This window comes from Neofelis nebulosa, chromosome 13 (genome assembly GCF_028018385.1).
Source record: "Neofelis nebulosa isolate mNeoNeb1 chromosome 13, mNeoNeb1.pri, whole genome shotgun sequence".
Lineage (NCBI taxonomy): Eukaryota > Metazoa > Chordata > Mammalia > Carnivora > Felidae > Neofelis > Neofelis nebulosa.
In genome coordinates, this window is record NC_080794.1 from 72,609,594 (window position 1) to 72,633,975 (window position 24,382).

At 35.0% G+C, this 24,382-nt stretch overlaps 1 protein-coding gene across 2 annotated transcripts in view; it reads left to right on the top strand.

The window, feature by feature from the left end:
* The window catches only part of SMC3 (structural maintenance of chromosomes 3), a 37,560-nt gene extending 15,912 nt beyond the window's left edge, over positions 1-21,648 (top strand). For both annotated transcript variants that reach the window (XM_058697743.1, XM_058697744.1), the window contains 21 exons: positions 1,565-1,740; positions 2,382-2,462; positions 2,937-3,101; positions 3,771-3,892; positions 4,910-5,123; positions 8,027-8,130; positions 8,442-8,541; positions 8,966-9,126; positions 9,448-9,589; positions 10,913-11,063; positions 13,155-13,307; positions 14,911-15,062; positions 15,651-15,809; positions 16,535-16,642; positions 17,150-17,258; positions 18,033-18,280; positions 18,365-18,577; positions 18,919-19,110; positions 19,267-19,444; positions 20,534-20,640; positions 21,236-21,648. In XM_058697743.1, coding sequence (XP_058553726.1) covers positions 1,565-1,740; positions 2,382-2,462; positions 2,937-3,101; positions 3,771-3,892; positions 4,910-5,123; positions 8,027-8,130; positions 8,442-8,541; positions 8,966-9,126; positions 9,448-9,589; positions 10,913-11,063; positions 13,155-13,307; positions 14,911-15,062; positions 15,651-15,809; positions 16,535-16,642; positions 17,150-17,258; positions 18,033-18,280; positions 18,365-18,577; positions 18,919-19,110; positions 19,267-19,444; positions 20,534-20,640; positions 21,236-21,307 — 3,107 coding nt within the window. In that variant the 3' untranslated portion in view covers positions 21,308-21,648. The remainder of the gene's footprint in view (positions 1-1,564; positions 1,741-2,381; positions 2,463-2,936; positions 3,102-3,770; positions 3,893-4,909; positions 5,124-8,026; positions 8,131-8,441; positions 8,542-8,965; positions 9,127-9,447; positions 9,590-10,912; positions 11,064-13,154; positions 13,308-14,910; positions 15,063-15,650; positions 15,810-16,534; positions 16,643-17,149; positions 17,259-18,032; positions 18,281-18,364; positions 18,578-18,918; positions 19,111-19,266; positions 19,445-20,533; positions 20,641-21,235) is intronic.
* Positions 21,649-24,382: the final 2,734 nt, after the last annotated feature.

A 24,382-nucleotide genomic window follows, 5' to 3' on the forward strand; every position in this document is an offset into this window, starting at 1 on the left:
ATGCCTTTATAGGTCAACTGTTTTGTGCCTCTAACGTCCTCATTGTTAGTGAGGATAACAGATTTGGATGCAAACCTCAAAAAGCATTTCTGGAAGTATCAGCTGGCATTAGGTTTTAAGTTGTTCAGGAGCAAGTAAATGGAAAACTTTAAACTAAGAATTTTCCTTAGTACATTATGATGGAAACCCTTCTTTGCTTTTCAATTGCTATGGTTTGTCATTCCATAGATAGTCCTGAGTTCAAAATCTGACTAATAATTAACTGACGATGTGACTTTAGACTTGATCTCTCTGGTCTAAAGCTTCTCCATCTGTAAAATTCTTTTTCATAGTTTATGGTGATAAATAGAGGAGCAAAGTAGTACCATGATTAGAATATAGTAGGTGTTCAATATACGGCAGCTGTGGATAATGCTATTGTAGTAAAAGTTGAGAATCAGTGACACCAATGATGTTATGGTTTTTAATTTTGTAATGTTGTGGGAAGGCATAGTTGCCTTTAAAGGATGTTTAAACAGAGGCCTTACTACATGTATTGTAAGAATTAGTAAACACTAGTTTGGAAAGATATATGCCCCCATATGTATGTGCATTGCAGCATTATTTACAGTAGCCAAGATGCGGAAGCAGATAAGTGTCCATCAGATGAATGTTTATTTTTATTTTATTTTATTTTTTTATTTATTTTTGGGACAGAGAGAGACAGAGCATGAACAGGGGAGGGGCAGAGAGAGAGGGAGACACAGAATCGGAAACAGGCTCCAGGCTCCGAGCCATCAGCCCAGAGCCTGATGCGGGGCTCGAACTCACGGACCGCGAGATCATGACCTGGCTGAAGTCGGACGCTTAACCGACTGCGCCACCCAGGCGCCCCCAGATGAATGTTTAAAGATGTGGTATATGCATACAAGGGAATATTACTCCATTTTTTAAAAAATGAGATCTTACCATTTGTGACAACATGGATGAACTTAGAGGGTATCATACTGAGTGAAATGAGTCGGACAGAAAGGCATATGCCACATGATTTCACATATATACAGGATCTAAAAAAAACAGCAAACAAAATAGAAACAGACTCATAAATATAGAGAACAAACTGGTGGTTGCCAAGGTGGTGGTGCAGGGGGAAGATGGGTGAAACAGATGAAAGGGATTAGGAGGAAAAACTTCCAGTTATAAAATAAGTCACAGAGATGAAAAGTATAGTATAGGGAATATAGTCCATGATATTGTAATAATGTTCTATGGTGACAGATGGTAACTAGACTTATCACGGTGAGCATTGTGTAATGTATAAAATTATGAAATCACTATTGTGCACTTGAAATTAATATAACATTGTATGTCAACTAAAATAAAAAGTTTTAAAGTGTCACCATGTGTAACTGTTCTCTGATGCTTTTCATAATGAAGCATCGTGTCATTTTAGTTTTAGATTTGGTTACCACATACTTTCAAATAATGCTATAGTTCTTAAGGTTAATTTTAACTCATGGTATATTTGAGAAGATATTACATCAAAATTTCATTCAACTTCTTCACTCCTCTCTCATTTTTTAAGAGGGCAAACGCGAAAAAATCAATGAGTTGTTAAAATACATTGAAGAGAGATTACATACCTTAGAAGAAGAAAAGGAAGAACTGGCTCAATATCAGAAGTGGGATAAAATGAGACGAGCCCTGGAATATACCATTTACAATCAGGAACTTAATGAGACTCGTGCTAAACTTGATGAGGTAAAATACTTTTGTCACTTAAATTCATGAGTGATTTTATTTGAATGAGTAAGTTAAGCTCATGCTATATTTATACTTTTCAATGGTTTTTAAATAGGACCTTAAAAATTTTTTAATCTTAATAAATTCATTGGTCAGTGAATTTGTTCTTTTAATTATTCCAAGGAAAATGCCTAGGTCTGTGTGGTCCTTGCTGTAGTTGTATCTGAAATATAATCAGGTGGTGATGCAAGACAAACCAAAATGAGGGCAGCCACCTTTAAAAGCTTCATGAAGAAGGGGTGCCTAGCTGGCTCAGTCAGTGGGGAGCATGGGACTCCTGATCTTGGAGTTCAAGTTGTGAGTTCGAGCCCCATGTTGTGGGTAGAATTTACTTGATAATAAAAAGAAAAAGCCTCATGAATTTTTCTGTTGGCTTTTTAAAATGTATTTTGTAAATATTGCTGATACTTTGTCCAAAAATTGCTTTAGGTAATACTTAAAGGACTTTTTACTTAAAACCACTAAAAATTGTTTTATAAAAACTCTTTAAGTGAATGATTTTTATTTTAGAAGATATTTTAAAATTTTACTATTATGTTGTGAAGTATGAAACAAATATAAAATGAGTTAGAAATTATAGCTTTTTTTTCTTCCCCCAGCTTTCTGCTAAGCGAGAGACTAGTGGGGAAAAATCCAGACAATTAAGAGATGCGCAGCAGGATGCGAGAGATAAAATGGAGGTAAGATTATAAACAAGGCTTAGGTTAGCTTATATTTTTCGACCACAGTAAACCCCCTTTTGTACCAGAATTATGGAATGGTTTAAAAAAAAACAAAAACAAAAAGCTAAAGGGGTACGTGGGTGGCTCAGTTGGTTAAGCATCTAACTTCAGCTCAGGTCATGATCTCATGGCTCATGAGTTTGAGCTCCACATCAAGTTCTGTGCTGACAGCCTGGAGCCTGCTTCAGATTCTGTCTCTCCCTCTCTCTCTGCCCCTCCCCCGCTCAAGTCTGTCTCTCTAAACATTAAACAAAATTAACAATTATGAAATGGTAACTTGAAGTGAATGTCATTGAGATTGAGTATTGGAAAGACAGAATAGTACTGAAAGTGTAATTGAAAGAAAAAGAAGGGATAGAACTAGTGGTGTCCAAACTCTGCTGTTGTACTTTCAATTGTCTGACTCATTTCTATTTGATACTTTTTGATCAGGATATTGAACGTCAAGTTAGAGAGCTGAAAACAAAAATTTCAGCTATGAAAGAAGAAAAGGAGCAGCTCAGCGCTGAAAGACAAGAACAAATTAAGCAGAGGACGAAGTTGGAGCTTAAAGCCAAGGACTTACAAGATGAATTGGCTGGCAATAGTGAACAAAGGGTGAGTTAAAATACTAAACATGAAAGACATAAACATTCAGTTGAATAGGAATTACAGAAGACCATCCTTTCTGTGACAAGGATGCATGCTTGAATTTTTGTAAAAGATCTGGCACATTAAAATAATTTCTACTCAAGTGGCAACTCTGTACTGTCTCCTTGTTTCTTTCATTTAAAAATTAGCTTTGTGGGAGGCCAGTCTGGCTCAGTTGGTGGAGCATGCAACTCTTGATCTCAGGGTTGTGAGTTCTAGCCCCATGTTGGGTATGGAGATTACTTAATAAAGTAAATAAATAGGCAAATAAATATTAGTTTTGTGTTGAAGGATCAGTTTTCTGATGATTTCTTTTCACGAGAAAATATTTTATGCTAGACTTAAGCACAAAATCTTAAAAAATTTAAGATTGCATTTTTACTGGGGCGCCTGGGTGGCTCAGTTGGTTAAGCATCTGACTTGGGCTCAGGTCATGATCTCGCGGTTTGTGAGTTTGCGCCCATGTTGGGCTCTGTGCTGACAGCTCAGAGCCTGGAACCTGCTTTGGATTCTGTGTCTCCCTCTCCCTCTGCCCCTCCTCCACTCGCTCGCTCGCTCTCTCTCTCTCAAAAATAAACCTTAACAATTTTTTTAATTAAAAAAAAGATTACATTTGTACTTCTCCTTTATTTACAGAAACGCTTATTAAAAGAGAGGCAGAAGCTGCTTGAAAAAATAGAAGAAAAGCAGAAAGAACTGGCAGAAACAGAACCTAAATTCAACAGTGTGAAAGAAAAAGAAGAGCGAGGAATTGCTCGGTATGGGATTTCTTTCACCAGCATTTCTAACTTTCTACATAGTTCCTCTATAAAAAAATACTTATGAGTTAAGACAGTGAGGGCAAAAGTTAAACTCCATTTCAAAGTAATAGGCTATATTAAAAAACTATTGTGGGCCAAGCGTTATTGTATACATATTGCATACATTTTTTTTCTATTCGGAAACTTTAGGAGATCACTGTAGGTTTGACAAACTTGAGGCTCTGAGAAGTTAACTTACCTGAGACAACATAGTGAGATATTGTTGGGCTTTTTAAAACATGAATGATGTTTGTTTTCGTTTCTGTTTTTCTACCCACTCAACATCTTATTCTGTGTTTCATCCTATTTCCTTTTTTCACTGTTGTTTTAGTAGCTAGACATTTTCATATCTAGCTGTAGGTTGGACATGCCAGCTTTTGCTCATTTCATGGTTTAGGGCATTAGTATGTTTTTATGCCACCTATATTTTGTTGAATTATTTATTTCTTTTGCCCATTTTTTTCTGATCCCCGCATCCCCCTGCTGTTTGGTAGGATTGTATGTAATCTAGACATTTGTATTCTACTTGTTTTAAATGTTTTCTTTGTCTTTCTCTTGCCTTTTAACCTTTTTTTTCCCTTGCCTCTTAACCTTGGATAGTGTCTTATTGTAAGGAGTTGGAAGTGTTTATATAGTTACATATAGTTGGAGCATTTTTTAAAATTCCTGAGATAGGCTATTAGAACCTGTGTCTAGATTTAGTGACTAACTCAGACCTGGAGTAAATACATTGTCTGCCTGAAATCCTTAGGATATGGGCTATTTCACCTTTAACTGTGACTTTTCAAAATAAAATGTATATTATATAGTACTAGTTCGAGGAGCTCTATTAGATACCAGTTCCTTTTTATATTTTTTTTATAGAATTTAAAAAAATGGTTATTGTCTCTACGTATTCTTGACATATCGATTGCAGTTAAACTAGCTTATTTCCTATTTTTCTTTTTAATCATTCTTTTCTTCTGTCTTGTATAGATTGGCCCAAGCTACCCAGGAAAGAACAGATCTTTATGCAAAGCAAGGTCGAGGAAGCCAGTTTACATCAAAAGAAGAAAGGGATAAATGGATTAAAAAGGAACTCAAGTCGTTAGATCAGGCTATTAATGACAAGAAAAGACAGATTGCTGCTATCCATAAGGATCTGGAAGACACTGAGGCAAATAAAGAGAAAAACCTGGAGCAATACAATGTAAGAACTTTTATAGCTGCTCTGTGACAATCTTTCAGAAGACCTAAACGTGTACAGTTGCATCTAGTTAAGTTTTATTTTCAGTTTACATTGCTATTCTTAAAATATACAAGACACAGGTACTTACTTAGAAAAGACCAGCACAGGGGCGCCTGGGTGGCTCAGTTGGTTGAGCATCTGACTTTGGCTCAGGGCATAATCTCTCAGCTCCTGAGTTCAAGCCCCACATGCAGCTCTGTGCTGACAGCTCAGAACCTGGAATCTGCCCCGATAGTGTGTCCCTGTCTCTCTGCCCTCCCCCTCTCGCATTCTGTCTGTATCTCAAAAATAAACATTAAAAAAAAAAAGACCAGCACTTTTTAACATTTATACATATAACAATATTTATACATATAAATTAATATTTATATGGTAATTTTCCTTTTCAAGGAAGTTTTTTTTTTTCCATATCCGTGAGTATTCATGTAGATAGAGCGTATTTTAAAATACATTTTTATGAATTGGTAGAATGTACCTGAACTACCCTTAATTTTAACATGGTAAATCTAAAATGCAACTTCAGAATAACTTATTTAAATTTTTTTTTCCATTTTTATATTCTTTCACAGTTCTCTTTCAATTTAAAAATTACTACAGAATATATTTTTTGTTAAAGTAATGGTGATTTTACAACATTTTCTAAATGAATTAAACATTATTTACATATTTACTTAGTATTTCCTTAAAAATTGAAGTAGAAGATAAAACCATTTCTAGAGTAAAAAAGATGTGACATTCAAAATGAGAAAGGGGGAAAATGCTTAGGTAAGTGTTATGTGTGGCTATATATAGATAACTTGAGGGTGATAGAAGTGATGAGAAGGGAGTGTTTAGGACAAGTAAGTGTAGGGTGAGGTAGGTATATATGTACATACACAGAAGAACCCTCTTACCCATGAGATCTGTACCCAATTGGTTTTTGATTTTTCAGAAAAGCCATAAATGCATAAAATTTTAATACATATGTATATTTATATTTTATGAGTAATACATATATTTATGCACATGTAAAACATACATATATTTATATATATCTTAAGTATTTTGTTTAAACAGGCAAATGTATGCTCATGTACTAATCTTTTTTTTTTCCAATCTTTCTTTTTTTAAGACTACTTTCTTAGAGCATTTTTGGGTTCACAGCAAAACTGAGAGGAAGGTACAGAGATTTACCATGTACCTTCTGCCCCACACATGCATAGCTTCTCCCATTATCAACACACCCCACCAGAGTACGTACCAGTCTTTTGATGTAGAGTCCACAATGTTTGAGTATGAGTAGTGATTGGAGTTGCCAGGGACTTTTTTGTTATGAGCCACACATGTAAATATAGTTCTCCTTAAAGTTGGATGAGAACAGAATTCAGGGTTCAGTCTAGGATCATACATTACATTTAGTTGTCATGTTTCTGTTCTCTTTTTTAATCTGGATCAGTTTCCTAGTCTTATTTTTGCTATGTATTCTATATTACACGTTAATACATGCATTTATGTGTTATATAGTTATTTACCCTGGTCTTTTAGAGTTAATTTCCCCATTTAATTCAGTTTTTAGGGAGTCATCTTTAAGTATATCCAAAACTGAATCAGGTTTTTAAAGAAACAGCTCTTTCCTTTGTCTTCATATTCTCAGTTTAATATTTAATGTAATCACAGCATAAACAACAAAATGAAAACATAGTGGGAGCAAACACGACTGGTTCTGTAATCATAAATTACTGTAGTGGGGCCCCTGGAGGCTCAATAGGTTGAGCGTCCGACTCTTGATTTCAGCTCCTGATCTCTGGATTCATGGATTTGTGAGATTGAGCCCCACTTCGGGCTCTGTGCTGAGAGTGCAGAGCCTGCCTGGGATTCTCTCTCTTCCTCTCTGTCTCTGCCCCTCCCCTGCTTACATGCACATTATCTCCAAATAAATAAACAAACTTCAAATAACTGGTAGAAAAGTGATCAGGGGTAATAGAAAATATCTCCTAGGCTCAAAATTCCAGTGTCAGGATACTTTATGGAGGGAATGGAAAGCACAAGTTGATCCCAGTAGTTAGTTATTTGGAAATTGATTAGTATAGTTTTTAGCTGTGATAGCTACATGTCCTTTCTTGGAATGAAGAAAATGTATTATTCTTGAGTTCATGGAAACAACCTCAACAAATGCCTTTTTGAAACAGCCTGGTGATGAGCGAAGATTTTTCAGTTTTTATTCATTCTTTCTCAAGCTTGAACTTCATTATTTTCCAGTATTTCAGCCACTCCTTCCACTGATGAAGTCTGACCTTTATACTGGATAGAGATAATATTATAGTGCTGATTGCATTATGCAGAATAACTTTTTGCTTCTTAGTATAATCCTAACTCTTGTGTTCTATTGTATATGTGTAGAGGGAGTGGTGTGAAAAGTATTGACTGCGGTATTTTGAGAATTTGTGAATGTATTTTTTCTTCTGAAATTCTGCGGTGTATACTATCAAGTAGAAAGGTTTAGATCATTAGTGAGCAAGTTAATTTTATTTTAGCAGTATTTTACAGAGTAATTCATTCTGCGGTTTATGTTTTCTCTTGATGTGCACTTGTCTAAACACATTTTTAAAAAAATAGAGTTGGATTTTTTAACAACTTCATTAAGGTACAGTTGGCATACAATAAATTGCATGTGTTTAAAATGTACCACTTGATAAGTTTTGATATGTGTTTACATCTATGAAATCGTCACGACAATTAAGATAACAAGCCTGTTCATCACCCCAACATGTCTCCCATTCCTCTCTCCTGTGTTATCCCCTAGCAACAATGACTGATCTTGCTGTCGCTGTGGATTAGTTTGCATGAAATTGGTTTTTAAATTTGAATTATTTTTATTTCCATAGAAACTGGATCAGGATCTTAATGAAGTCAAAGCTCGAGTAGAAGAACTGGACAGAAAATACTATGAAGTAAAAAATAAGAAAGATGAATTACAAAGTGAAAGAAAGTTAGTATAGACTAAAATATGCCTTAATTTTTTTGAGTAATGCAAGTTACTGGGTGTTAAATGGTCGTTAAGTCATAAATGAACTGGCAGCCCTTGGCTGGTTCAGTCGGTGGAGCATGCGACTCTTAATCTCGGGGTTGTGAGTTCAAGCCCCATGTTGGGTATAGAGATTACTTAAAATCTAAAAAATAGTTATAAATGAACTATTCAAGTTTGATTTTTTTTTTCAGTATTTTATCCTCAATTATATACTGTTGGTGCCTATTCTTAATGCTTTTGTAATTAAAGACAGTCTAATTTTTATTGATCAGTTATTTGTGGAGAGAGGAGAATGCAGAACAGCAAGCGCTTGCTGCTAAAAGAGAAGATCTTGAAAAGAAACAGCAACTTCTTAGAGCAGCAACAGGAAAGGTGGGCAGGTTCTTTTCATTACTTCACTTTACAATGAGCCAGTTAATTACACAAGAATATTAGTTTTCAAGCTGTAAGTCATTGGTTCCAGGTAGTAAATAAGAGTACAAATCACTTGTCCTATAAATTTGAAATGATGGGTCTTGTTTAAGCAGCCTTACTACCACCCATACTGTTAATTCTAGCACTTTTGATGTTTAGATGAAGAGCCTATTTTTAATATTAGTATCATAGACTAGAACCCATAATATAAAAGTATTTCATGTAGTTGGCATTTTTCAAGGGGGTGAGGTATTGTTGGGGAGGGTGTTCAGTTTAATCTCTGGAATATTTTTTAACGTGTAGAGTAATGGGTTTATTTCTTACCAGAGGGGTGCCATTGGCAGTATTACTTAAAAAATCTTTACCTCTGACAATTTAACAGGCTATTTTAAATGGAATAGACAGCATAAACAAAGTACTGGACCACTTTCGTAGGAAAGGAATAAACCAGCATGTTCAAAATGGCTATCACGGCATTGTGATGAATAACTTCGAATGTGAGCCTGCTTTCTACACATGCGTGGAAGTCACTGCGGGCAACAGGTGAGGTTTTTGTTTGGTATTTTGAATTTTTAAAGGAAAGAAGGAATAAGAATAAAAAGCTTTTTGGAGTTTTAGTACAATATATCTCCCATTGCCTTTTATCCTAGTTGCTTATTTAACTTTCTGGTTAAAGATGTAGGCGTTAAGTGTTCCTAATGTAGTTCTCTCCCTACCCCCATTGGAATTTTCTAAGTAGTTTCCCTCCCACCCTACCCCAGTTCAAATTGGGTTGCATAGAAAAAAACTGAGTTGTTTGCTTAAATGTTTATAGCACTTTAAAGTCTAGCAATACAAATGTGTTTTGTTTTGTTTACCTGTAAGGTTATTTTATCACATTGTTGATTCGGATGAAGTCAGCACGAAGATTTTGATGGAGTTCAATAAAATGAATCTTCCTGGAGAGGTCACTTTTCTGCCTCTTAACAAGTTAGATGTCAGGGATACTGCCTATCCTGAGACCAATGTGAGTTGGTGTGTGTGAAGGTCTACCTTTCAATAAGTCATTTTTTCTCATGGTTAGTCCATGCTAGTGCACGGGCACTGTGCATTAGGATTCACTGATCTGTGAGATAAGCATGGTTTCTTCCCATGTAGCATAGGGATGGGAAGGGAGACAGGTCACAGCCAAGACATGAAACAAATCATTGCAAATGTGTAAAATGTTAAAATACATAAGCACAGGGTACTTTGAGAGAGTATCCCAGGTGACAAAATTAAGAAGAAACTCCTGAGGAACTATCATTTGAAGTGAATATATTCTAAGTTTTCTGAATATGCTTTTTAAATGACTTATAAATAAAAATGTCTACCAAGATGATAGGACCTGAAAGCATAATGTTGCTTTTGTTACTTGCTAGCATACATTTATAAATGGATTCAAAATATTCCTCAGATACAATTCTTAAAAAAAATGTAATTGCTTTGAGGGTATTTGGTTTCGGAATGTTGATGTATTAGCAACGGTTCTATCCTCTAAGGTTAAAGCTGAAAGTCTATGAGAATGATAACAACTTAGGTGGAACAGTGAGAATCTTATAAGCTACTTAAAGGGTCCAGCTTTTTCTTCTTCTTTTTTCTTCTCTTAAAGGGTCCACACTACTAAGTGTCCGCGGCGTTTTATTTCTTGTTTTCCATGGTAGCTATATTGGTGTTCTCTTTATAATTACTGATTTAAGCCTAACATATTTGTTGCATTGTTCTGTGTATAGGATATATTTCCTAATGTGAAAATTATAAGTCTTTTTCTAACAGTTTAGAAGAGTATAAAAGAAAATTTTATATGAAAAAATATTTTTCTGAAAATCTAAGACATATATATAATGAAAACATTTTGAGGAAATACTATTAGTTTACATTTATTTGGCCTTTCTATGTGACAGATGCTGTCCTGTGTGTTTTACATATTATTAGTTTGTCTGGTCTTAACAACTTAAGAAGGTACTATTATCACAGTTTTGTAGGTGAAATAACTATTAAATGGAGAAGTTAAGCAGCTTGTCCAAAGTATACATCTAGTGAGTGTCAGAACTAGGATTTGAACTTGTGCCACTGACTGTGGAACCACTGAATTCTTTGTCACTATGCCCTGATCTTGAAAATCTGTACATGAATACAGTTTCCCAGATATTTCAGTAGAATGATTTTTCTAACTCCTTCGGAGTAAAAATAGTTTTGAAATAGGCATTTATGTTTCTTTGTATTTCATAAAGATGTAATTCGTAATTCTGTTAGCATGTTTTAATTAACTGTGTTGTGATCTTTTTGCTGACCAAAATATTCATTTTAGGATGCTATTCCTATGATAAGTAAACTGAGGTACAATCCCAGATTTGACAAAGCTTTCAAACACGTGTTTGGGAAAACACTTATTTGTCGTAGCATGGAAGTTTCAACCCAGCTAGCACGTGCTTTCACTATGGACTGCATTACCCTGGAAGGTTTGTAATAGTAATTCTTGGCTTTGAACAAATAAATTCAGTTTTAGTTTTAAGTATTTCAAAATTCATGTGCCTTTGTCATTTTTAAATAGTTGGTTTAAGTCAGAGTCCAAACAGGTTCCACAATTTTATTTAGTTGATGTCTGTCTTAAGTATAATCATTTGGTCTATAGTAGGGGTTCTTAACCTTTTTTGCACTGTGGACTTCTTTGGCTCTTGAGTAAAGTCTGTGTACCCTTTCTCAAAATGTTTTTAAGTGCATAAAATACTTTGGATCACTAAAGAAACTGTATTGGCATGGTAATCACAGTATTTTTTCAAATATGACATAGTAATTTATTCTTGAAGGTATTCAGAAACAAGATTTAGCAGTGAATCTAATATAATTTTGAAGTACTGATACATGTAAACAATATTTTGAGATTTCCAGCAAGTATAATCTTATAGCTGTTATATAGAAAATAGCTGTTATTTCTCCTGGTAACAAAGTTACAAGTACTGATACTAGCACTATAGTTCTTGTTACAGAGGGAATTGGTAAATTTCATTTTGAAGTTAGTATAAAAATAAACAAGTAAGTTTTTTTTCCTACCAAGTCATGGATTTCCTGAATTTTATCCATGAAGTCTAGGGTCTAGGTTACGAACCTCTGGTGTATAAGTTTACCTGCCTTCATTTTTTAATTTTTTTCCTTCTCTTTATAATTTATATGTTAATGAAAGAAAGTAACCCCCCCCCTCCGCTTTATCTCTATAGACAATTTTTTTTCGTTTTGAACTACCTCTGAGAATAAGTTATAAAATAAATACAGTTATGATACTTTATTTCTAAAGTTAAGTATGTGTATCTTCTAAGAGTAAGGATATTCTCCTTAATGGCCACAGGTATCGTAACTGTTACACCTAAGAAATTTAACATTAACCCAATAATATCATCTAAAAAGTATCTACAGTAAAATTTTCCCCAGTTGTCCCAAAATATTTTTCTGTCCAGGATCTAATCAAGGATGCATGGAATGTCTTCTGTTTGGATTCTTTCAATATAGGACAGCTCCTCCTGTTCTCTCATACCCTCAGGAAATTGACTTTTTCATAGAATCTTCCATTTTCTGGATTTGTCTTATTGCTTCCTCATCATTAGATTCAATTTAAACATTCAAGGTGTATACTTCTTGCATCACACAATGTCCGTCCCACTGTTAATCATGCTAAGTTTGACCAGTAGCAATCTCTGAGTTATAAAGGTACCGTTTCTTCTTCATAATTAGTAAGTGATATGTGGGACTATCCTTTAAGAAAACATGAATATCAGGTTCCTTGACAACTTTTTTTCCAATGGTTTAGCTTCCTTTGCTAGCCCTTGCCTGACTCAGTTAATACACCAGGGGATTCCAAATCGGGATTCTTAAATTCTGTCAAGGTTTCTGTATTTACTAACTGTCACTCTTCTGTAAAGAAGAACCTCTTCCCTTTTTTTTTTATTTTTTAAGTAGCACTGTGATTCGTGACTTTTTTTTTTATTGTGTTACTGCATTGCCATTATTGTTTGCTGTTCAAATTTTCCCAAATATGGCCAGTGGGAATTCCAAGCTCCCAAGTCCTGTGTCCTGTTGACATGTCCCCATTAGTTTTTATTAGCACTTCTTTCCTTTCTGGCAGATGTTCAGACTCATCTAAAAGGCACACTTCTTTTTTTTTAATGTTTATTTTTGAGAGAGAGAGAAAAACAGAGCATGAGTGGGGGAAGGGCAGAGAGAGAAGGAGACACAGAATTAGAAGCAGGCCCAAGGCTCTGAGCTGTCAGCCCAGAACCGGAGACAGGGCCTACATCCTTGAACTGCTTATAGATAATGACCTGAGCTAAAGTCAGATGCTTAACCAACCGAGCCACCCAGGTGCCCCTAGAAGGCACATTTTTTAAACAAAGATTTTAACAGTTGGAAAGGAAAAGTTTTTCAGGCTGACTTAAATCCCTTCTAATTCTCATTAAATAAACAAAGCTTTAGAATAGTTGTTTGATTATAAATCAATTTATCATTGAATCAAGAAGTTGTTATACAGAATATCTACCTTTCTTATGCTTTGTTTGTAGGTGACCAAGTCAGTCATCGGGGTGCTCTCACTGGAGGTTATTACGACACAAGGAAATCTAGACTTGAACTGCAGAAAGATGTTAGAAAAGCAGAAGAAGAACTAGGTGAGCTTGAAGCAAAGCTCAATGAAAACCTTCGCAGAAATATTGAAAATATCTTTTTGTCCTGTGTTGCTGTGGAGAACTGTGTTTGGGTTAGAATATATAATCTTTTGCATGTTAGGTGTGTTTTCTTACAGACATACAGTGAGAAAAAGATTCTTCATATTTGACTTTTCTTTAAGCATAGAAGCTTATTTGTCAAAACTTATTAACTCCTGAAGACGGGGAAAAAACTATTTTAACATTGATTCTTTGATTAGCTATTAAATAGGTGATAGCAGTGAGTCTGTTTATGAGAGCAAAGAACCTGAGGTACACTAAAATTTAAGGGGACAGAGGAAACTGAAGAAGATCAATCAGAATTGTAGAAAGAAAACCAGGTTATTGCTTCAAGGAAGAAGGGTTGGGGGCATCAGTAATACCATTATACTGCAAAGAAGTTAAATATAGGGGTTGAAAACGTGCATTCGATTTTACTACTTCAGAGTCATTTGATACAGATTTAGTATTAGTGGAGGAAATGGCTGTCAAAGTCCAAGTCTTAGTAAACAGTATTCTCCGTTCTTTTAAATAAAGCTGGTGTTCCATAACGAGTGGCTAGTTTAGCTCACAGCAGGAGCGTTGTACTTGTGCATTTTCTTAAGATAACCATGCTACTTTGGTGTAAGGCAAAAGTGCTCAGTATGTACTTCACATTATGTCACACAATTTGAAAAATATAGGTACTTGATGGGTGTCTGGCTTGCTCAGTCAGTAAAACATCCAACTCTTCATCTCTGGGTCATGAGTTGAAGACCCACATTGAGTGCAGAGATTACTTAAAAATATATATATAGGTATTCAGCATCAAGAACAATCATTTTTACTGAGTGAGTGAATCATTGGGATATTCTTCAATGAAACTGGCAGTTTTTTTAAGTGATTTTATAGCTTCTGTGTCATCAGTGCAAGCAGCAGCACAGAGAAAAAGGTAAATAAACATGTTAGTCTGGACTCTGCAAGGGTCTGTAGAGCATCTTTAGAACTGCCCAAATTTGGTAAGATGTTGGCACAAAGAAAACATGGGGAAACACTAAGAAAGGAGGATATTGACAGCATACATCCACTACCTTCTGTATTTAATAATCCAGTGAGGTGGTATTATTTGTCTACATTGGGCAAGGCCTCCTCTTCATACATAACTACCTTATGTGGTGATTTAAACATAATAGATTACACAGTAAATATTTTTTGAATGAGAGATGTAAAAGATAATATTTAGATTCTCCTTGGATTTCCCAAGAATTTATATATTTATTGTATATATGTAATATATATAATATATATATGTAATATATATAAAATACATACATGTAATATATAAAATTTATAAACATTATGTAAGTAAAATTATATATAAATTTGTATATATTTATATATATATTTTATATGTAACTTTAAGGAAAATCTGTAAGTTATTTTGAGAGAGAAATGGTGGGGTGAAATGTTTTAAGCTTCTTTATGATTAAACACATTTGGTGTAGTATTTAATTCAGCATTGTTATGGTCCATAAATCTGAGGAAATAACTTTTATTTGGAGGTAAAGAAAAGGAAGGGGATACACAGTGTTTTTAAGAGATGTTTTTAGAGCGCATTTTCCTTAGCCTTGTATATGGATTAATAATGAAATTGATCAGTTGATGAACCAAATGCAGCAGATAGAGACGCAGCAAAGGAAATTTAAAGCATCTCGAGATAGCATATTATCAGAAATGAAGATGCTCAAAGAGAAGAGGCAGCAGTCAGAGAAAACCTTTATGCCAAAGGTTCGTAAGTATGTCCCATTCACTACAGATTTAATTACTTAGAATTGGGGTGGACCACGTGTTATATTGGTTGTCCTGTCAGTAATCATTTTTGTCTATTAAGCACTGCTTATGAAGTTGAATATGTGGTTGCATTTTATCCAGATTATATTAAAACAGGGTAGAAACTAAACTATTACTGTTGAATTACAAGTGATAATACGTATGTCTCAGAAACTTGAGGCAGTTTTGACAAAAACTGTTTAGATGATCACTAGTACTAAACAGTTTTTTAAAAAAATTTTCCAACTATACCACCCTAACACATTCTAGCAGTCTTTTCTTTTTGTTCTTATTAATATTCAAGAAGATTTTTATACAATTTGGTCATGGAATATGATTTATTCCACATACCCTGATAGTATTGTATCATAAATATTTTTCTTACTGCTATTTAGTTCTATTCAAATTTAGTGGATACCTAATAGTTACTTGAGTTGATATGATTTAGTTCACTTTAACATCAAATATAGATTGTTCTCAGTTTTTCACTATTGTAAGTAATACAGACTAATACCTTTATTAATAAATGTATGATCTGTCACATAGCAACGTAGCTTACAAAGTTTGGAGGCAAGTTTGCATGCTATGGAGTCCACCAGAGAATCATTGAAAGCAGAACTAGGAACGGACTTGCTTTCTCAACTTAGTCTGGAAGATCAGAAGAGAGTAGATGCACTCAATGATGAAATTCGTCAACTTCAGCAGGCAAGTACAACTGACGAAATTCTAATTAATAATTGGCTATTGTGAAAATTTTCTTGCTACTAAGGGATTGTAAAAAAGGGAACCTTGAGAAAATAGGTATGTGAGACTTGGACTTCTAATATCCATAAGAGTAAATAGGTTTTTCTGAAGCATTCTGGGTATGTTAGGATTATGCAAGAAATCTTCATTTTCTTCCATCTTATTTAATGTACATTTATTATTAGTAAGATTGACTTGTTAGTTTTGCTGTCTTTATTGATGTGACCACTTTTACGCATGTAATAATATTGTTTTGATTAAACATTTTAATAGCATTTGATTTTTGAATATGGAGATGTAAACACTAAGTCCAAAAAATGAAAAGTAGGTAAAGTATTTTTTGCAGATGTCTTATAAAAAGAACCAAGCTGGGGTGCCTGGCTGGCTCAGTCAGTAGAGCATATAACTCTTGATCTTGGAGTTGGGAGTTCAAGCTCCATGTTAGGTATAAAGATAACTTAAAAACAAAATCTTTAAAAAGAAAAAAAAAATGAACCAAGCACACAAACTTAGCATTCTGAATAGATAAGAGAGAAAAATGAAGAAAATATAGGGCTTTTTAGAAGGATGTAAAACTCGATTGCAGCTCATTTGAACACAAGTAGTGGAGAGGACAGCAAATAAACAGCATTCCTGTGTGGGAAATGTGAATTCCTATGTAGACAGATAATACTTTTTTTTTCTAGGAAAACAGACAGTTGCTGAATGAAAGAATTAAATTAGAAGGTATTATTACTCGAGTGGAGACATACCTGAATGAGAATTTGAGAAAACGCTTGGACCAAGTGGAACAGGTATGTTCTTTTTTGAGGGTTCTTTGATGACCGTAACCTTTTGAAAGTACTTACACACAAGTGGCTCTGATTGAGAGCATGTGCTTTGGGGACAGAAAGACCCCCCTACCCTGGGTTGGAGTTCTAGCACTGCCATCTAATGTATGATCTTGTGCAAGCAAGTACTTTAATATTACTAAGCCTCAGTTTCCTCTTGTGAAAAATAAGCATAACAGTAATGCCTGTTGTGTATGATTATCCTGGCACATTCTAGGTGATCAGTAAATGTTAGTTATTAATGTTTTCTCAGTAGTAGTCCCATGCTGAGAAATTTTCTAATTATATTACTTTTTCCCCCCTTTTAATGAATACTGTAAATATTTATAGTTATACAGAGTGTACTTTCTAGTTCTCCTGAATGTTTATTCAACATAACCGCTATCAGAAACTGTTGAAGTCATAACATTTTGAAACTAACAGAATTCATATTTTGTGGTTTAATGGTTTTAAGTTCCTTTTATGTTACAGGAACTTAATGAACTGAGAGAGACAGAAGGGGGTACTGTTCTCACTGCTACAACTTCAGAACTTGAAGCAATCAATAAAAGAGTAAAAGATACTATGGCACGATCAGAAGGTGAATTTTTATTTAGTAGAAAGATTTTTGGGGGGGTGCCTGGGTGGTTCAGCTGGTTAAGCATCCAGCTCTTGATTTCAGCTCAGGTCATGATCTCATGGTTCATGAGTTTGAGCCCCTTATCGGGCTCTGCACTGACAGCACATAGCCTGCTTCAGATTCTCTCTCTTCCTCTCTCTCTCTCTGCCCCTCCCTGCTTACATGCTCTTTCTCAAAATAAGTAAACATTTTAAAAAATTAAATTTTTTTGTAGTTTGTTAAATTTAGGTTATTTGATAAAATTGTTTACTACACAATGAAATACCCAAATAGGCAAAAGCATATACTAATATTTTTTTCTGTTTTCCATCAGCATAAATAATTTATAGTGGATGGAATTTAGTGGGTTGGTTATAAATTGTAATCTCTGTTTTGTTGGAAAATGTTTGTGACAATTTTATGAGAGACTCTAATTATTAATTTTATTGCCAGAAGTGTGAAATAGCCGAACTAGTTTCTTATCACCTAGTTGCTGAGAAGAAAATTATTTTTTTAGTTTTTTATAAACATAAACATTCAATAATGTGAAATAATATACTTGAGTGACTAATGTATACTCCTATTTTGTCCTGAATTAAGTGTTTCATAGATTTACACAGTAAAATTTAAACAAACATTATGAAAAACTAAAATCTACTTATTTTGATAAATTTGGCCATTAAAATCTTTGGTTAAATAACAATCTAGCTTTAAAATAGGTATTATGGCCTAATTTGGTTTTTTCCCCCATTTTAGATTTGGACAATTCCATTGATAAAACAGAAGCTGGAATTAAGGAGCTTCAGAAGAGTATGGAACGCTGGAAAAATATGGAAAAAGAACACATGGATGCTATAAATCATGATACTAAGGAACTGGAAAAGATGACAAATCGACAAGGCATGCTGCTGAAGAAGAAAGAAGAGTGCATGAAGAAAATTCGTGAACTTGGGTCACTTCCCCAGGAAGCATTTGAAAAGTACCAGACGCTGAGCCTCAAACAGGTAAATCTTCTTGGTTTTAAATGTGAAGTCTTGTTGCAGATTTCTCTGCATGTGAATTTATTTATACATTTTTCCTCTTTATAGCTGTTTCGAAAACTTGAACAGTGCAACACAGAATTGAAGAAGTACAGCCATGTTAACAAAAAAGCTTTAGATCAGTTTGTAAATTTCTCTGAGCAAAAAGAAAAGTTAATAAAACGACAAGAAGAATTGGATAGGGGATACAAATCAATCATGGAACTGATGAATGTACTTGAACTTCGAAAATATGAAGCTATTCAGTTAACTTTCAAACAGGTATGTTTCTATTTTGTAGTTAATATGTACACAAGACAAAAACTTCAGCTTTTAGTTTATTATTCAGTTTGCAAAGGTTTTAAAGGTTTTTTTTCCACTGATAGGTGGATCTAATACACATGAACAAATCCCCGCATACAGTTTTCTAACACAGTAACTAGAATATCCTGCACAGCTCTTAAAAGAATTTAGTTTGTTACTCTTGTTTTTAAGATTAAACAGTATTTATGATTGTTTTTAAATATTTGTCTTTGCTTTAAGAAATAATATGTGCAGTTCCACCTAAGCAAAATTTATATTTGAATTGACACTTATTCATTCATTCCTTCCTTCATTTTAAGGTATCTAAGAACTTCAGTGAAGTATTCCAGAAATTGGTACCTGGTGGCAAAGCTACTTTGGTGATGAAGAAAGGAGACGTGGAGGGCAGTCAGTCTCAGGATGAAGGAGAAGGAAGCGGTGAAAGTGAGAGGGGTTCTGGGTCACAAAGCAGTGTCCCATCAGTCGACCAGTTCACTGGAGTTGGAATTAGGGTAACAAACCTTTATATCCAGTTTCCCTCAGTACTACCATAGTGGGATTTGTAGAATGTTTTATAGATTAAATTGGTGCATTGTTGTATGTGACTTAATTTTAGGAGGAGATTATGATTTTACCCCTTTTGGTTACTAATTAAATGGTTTTTTTAGGTATCATTTACAGGAAAACAAGGCGAAATGAGAGAAATGCAACAGCTTTCCGGTGGACAGAAATCCTTGGTAGCTCTTGCTCTGATTTTTGCCATTCAGAAATGTGACCCAGCTCCTTTTTACCTGTTTGATGAGATTGACCAGGCTCTGGATGCCCAGCACAGAAAGGCTGTGTCAGGTAATTTTGGGTTATACTGGACAAGAACTTAACAATGATAGCTTGCCTCTTTTGATTGTGACTTCTTGTTGCCTAACATACTTGGGACTAGACAGGGTATATATTCAGTAAATAAAATTTCTTCTAAAAGTTTTTAAAAATTTAGTTTTAGACTAGTTTACAAAGCTTAGTTTTGTGAAAAGCCAACGTGTTTCTTGGAGTCTGTTGAAAATCCTAACTTCATTAAACTTTACACAGAAGTCTCTTATATTAAAACTTGCTTTTCTTAATGTTTGAATAGCTCCTGGCATAAAGTGTTGATTCTGTATTTTAAAAACCTAAATTTAATCTTTAGTAAACTCAAAACCTCTTTGGAGAAGTGGGCAGCAGGGGAAGGTTGTTCTTTTGTTGTTGTTGTTATTGTTGTTCATCTTAGAGACAGTGCATGAGCAGGGGAGGGGCAGAGAGAGTGAGACAGAATCCAAAGCAGGCTCCAGGCTCCGAGCTGTCAGCACAGAGCCCGTCTCCGGGCTCAAACTCACAAGCCACGAGATCACGACCTGAGCCAAAGTCAGATACCCAACGGACTGAGCCACACAGGTGCCCTGGTTGTTCTTTTTTTGTGAGAAAGCTTGTTTTGCTCTGACGTTTTTAATACTGTGTTGGTAAGTAGCTGCTACTTCATATTCTGTAAGTTCGTGGACTAAAGATTTACCCCTAATTTAAAAGATTAAGTTGGTAACGTTTGCAGATGTATGCATGAAAAATAAAATCACAGGCTGTTTTGGATTTTAGGTAAAGAGTAAAGATAGTTTTTTAAATGTTCAGATCTGCTTAAGGCCACCTGGATGGCTTAGTGGATTGAGCATCCGACTCTTGATTTTGGTTCAGGTCATGATCCAAGCATCAAGATCAACGCTGAGCATAGAGCCTGTTTGGGATTCTCTCCCTCTCTCCCCCTCTGCCCCCCTTCCCCCCTTACGCATGTGCTCCTACCCTCTCCCTCCCTCCCTCCCTCTCTCTCTCTCTTTCATAAAATAAAATCAAATAATATTTAAATGTTCAGATCTGGGAAAAGGGTTTTATTAAGTTACTATTTCTTTTTTACAGATATGATTATGGAACTTGCCGTACATGCACAATTTATTACAACTACTTTTAGGCCTGAACTGCTTGAGTCAGCTGACAAATTCTATGGTGTAAAGTTTAGAAATAAGGTAAATTTTTTTTACATGAAATTTAAGTTCATATTTGTCAAATTCTTGTTTTATGTTACTTAAATCATGAAAGAAAACCTAGAAGGTTGTTGCTTCTCTTACAATGAGTTTGTAAAGAAAAAGCTTTTCCTTCAAATGCCTACGAAGTTTAGCAATTAGTTTTATAGCATCCATTGCATTGATTTTATTTTCATTGGCATTAAGAGACAATATTTTCCTGTCTTGTCTATTTAGTGCACAGCTTTTAACAGTTAGATACACTCCTTTATATTTTGTCCCTGTAGCTCTTCTTGATCTCTTCAGCCTCAAGATTCTTTGAAATAGCAAAACAATAAAAACTGAAAAAATGTGGCTCAATAGTACTTAGTACTTACCTGGATCTTCAGAGTATTAAAATGAAGAATATTTTATAAACAAATGTACTGAACAAACACCATTATAAAAAGTCTTACCGTCAGTGTTTTAGAATCATTTGTCCAGATTTATAAAATTTATAGGTGATAGGCCATGTGTTTTAAATATTACTCTATACAGTGAGAACATTGATTTTGTCTTGAAGATTTAACAGACTTTGTTTTTAACATTTATTCTTCAGGTTAGTCATATTGATGTGATCACAGCAGAGATGGCCAAAGACTTTGTAGAAGATGATACTACTCATGGTTAATTGGAAAATATTGCCTACTGGTTTGGAAGATGTGTATAGTAATATGATTCTGATTCCCAGGAACTGTACATTTAAACCTAAATATCTAGTCACTATTAATAGTTTTCAGATTTAGAGCATATACAGCCCTTTTATATTTCTGTCCTTGTATTTTATAAGATACTCTGTAATGTTACATTTCTACTTATAGTTTAAGAATTTTATTTCCCACACAACTTTTTGTAAAGTGTCCTGCTCCCGTTTTAAATCTTTTGAAACATGCTAAATATTCTTTGCTAATTATTTTATCAATTATATTGCCTCTTTTTTTATAGCTTCAATTAAATTGGTTTTATGACTAATTTAGTATTTTATGTGGCTTTTTATTTATAGTTATGTGACTAGAAACGAATTTTTCTTAAATATCTGCTTTTTATTTTGCCTAAGAAAAGGTCTGCCCTCACCTAAAAGATTTTTTAAACATGGCTTCATATTCTGTTAAAATACATCGGCGATTCCCAATCCTGGCTGCATGCTTAAATCCATGGGAGAGCTTTAAACTGCTGGAGTAACACTGCTGACTGACATCTTTCCCTAGACCAGTTGAATCGAAATCTTTATGGAGTGGGATTCTGGTCATTGTTGGTTCTAAAGTTCTCCCAGGTGATTATGACCTTTGGTGAGGATTAGAATAGTTGCTTTAACTCATGGTAACAGTCCTTTAAAAATTACTTTAAATTTAAGAGGAAAATGTATTTACTAGAATTTGGGAACATAGTGTTAAGAGTAGCTAAGAACACTAAAGCCAAAACATTGAGCCATAAAATGTCCTTGTTTTACTGATTAAGTAAAAGTTTGGGAAACTTTATTTTTGAAACTTTTTTTTTCCCCCCTCAGATGAGGTCTTTTTTTTTTTTTATTATGTTTTTTAAACTGCTTTGTTGAGCTAAGATTCATACATTATAAAGTCCACCTGTTAAAATTGTGTGATGGAATACTTCTTAGTATATTCACAAAATTGGGCACCCATCTCTACAGTCTAATTTTAGAACATTTTCATTACCCTAAAAAGAAACTCTATACGTATTAGTACTCACTCTGTACCTCCCCCTCCCTGCATTCCCTGGCAACCATAAATCGAGTTTCTGTCTGATACTATGGATTTGCCTGTTTTGGGCATTTCATATAAATAGAATCCTATAGTGTGGGGCCTTTTTGTGACTGACTTGTTTCACTTAGCATGTGTTTTTGTTTTGTTTTTACAGGTTTATTTATTTTTGAGAGAGAGACTGTGAGACAGAAGGGGAAGAGAGGGAGACACAGAATCCAAAGCAGGCTCCAGGCTCTGAGCTGTCAGCACAGAGCCCAATGCGGGGCTTGAACTCACAAACGGCAAGATCATGACCTGAGCTAAAGTTGGTCACTTAACTAACTGAGCCACCCAGGTGCCTCATCACTTAGCGTGTTTTTAAGGTTCATCCATGTTGTAGCACATATCCATAATTTGTTCCTTTTTATTGCTGAATGAAATCGCATTTAGGAATATATGCCATGTTTTATCCATCCATTAGTTCAGCAGTACTGGGGGTTAGGACTTAAACATATGAATGGAGGGGGGGGTGGGCACAGTTCAGCCCATAACAATTACCATGGTGCATTTGTCACTCAGCATGGGTGCATTTAGTTTATCATCTAAGCTCCAGATTATATTCAGATTGCGCCAGTTTTTCCACTAATGCCCTTTTTCTCTGATTCCTCAGGGGGATTTACAGTACATTACATTTAGTTGTCATATCTCCTCTGGTCTGTGACAGTTTCTCGTGTGTTTTTCCCACCTTGACAGTTTTGAGGAGTACTTTTCATGTATTTTATAGAATGTCTCCCATTTGGGATTTCTGTGATTATTTTTCTCCTAGATAGACTGGTGTTAAATAATACAACAGGGGTGAAGTGTTCCCAACACATCATATCAGTGGTGCCTATTATTAACATGTTTTACCTTGATGTTTACCTTAATCACCTTCCTAAGATCATTTGCCAGTTTCTTCCCTGTAAAGTCACATTTTTTTTTTCTATTTAACTCTATTCTTTGGAAGCAATTCACTAAGTGCAGTCCACATTAGGATATTCCTATGACCTTGAGGGTCACCTGGGTGGCTCAGTCAGTTAAGTATCCAACTTCGGCTCAAGTCATGATCTCGTGGTTCATGACTTCGAGCCCCACCTCAGGCTCTGTGCTGACAGCTCAGAGCCTGGAGCCTGCTTCAGATTCTGTGTCTCCTTTTTTCTCTGCTCCTGCCCCACTCGAGTTCGGTCAAGGCTATTCCTATGACCTTGAAAATCTCCCATTATTCTAGTAGGGTTTTTTTGGTAGATTCTTTGGGGTTTTCTACATGGACAAATCATGTTATCAGTAAATAGAGACAGTTTTATTTCTTCTTCTTCAATATATATACCTTGTATTTTTCCTTGCTGATTTTTTTTCCCCTTAGAGTTTATAGTCATCTGCAGGAGGGCTGGTTTGTTAGGAGCTACTCCTCCCATTAGTGGAAGCCAGAAATCCCTAAAGAGGCATTTTTAATTTTTCTTTTTTAGCGTTTATTCATTTTTTGAGATACAGAGACGGAGTGTGAGCGGGGAGGGGCAGAGACAGAGAGAGATACAGAATCCGAAGCAAGCTCCGGGCTCTGAACTGGCAGCACAAAGCCTGATGCGGGGCTCAAACACACAAACCGTGAGATCATGGCCTGAGCCAAAGTCAGACACTTAACCAACTGAGCCACTCAGGTGCCCCCTAAAGAGGCATTTTTAAAATGAGGAAGTAGTTTTGTAAATTTAAATTAAAAATCTACATTCACTTTGAGTTTTCATTTTGACTAGCTTAATCTAGAGTTTAAATGTTCAGTATATTGTTTATAGTTTTGCTATGATATAATTGATCTTCCTTGACAGAATTGGGTGTAAGAAATATTCTGTGTAGGTCCCCATTCAAAAGGGTTATGTAAGGGGCACATGGATGGCTCAGTCCATTAGGTGTTGGACTCTTGATTTCAGCTCAGGTCATGATCTCATGGTTTGTGAGATTGAGCCCCATAT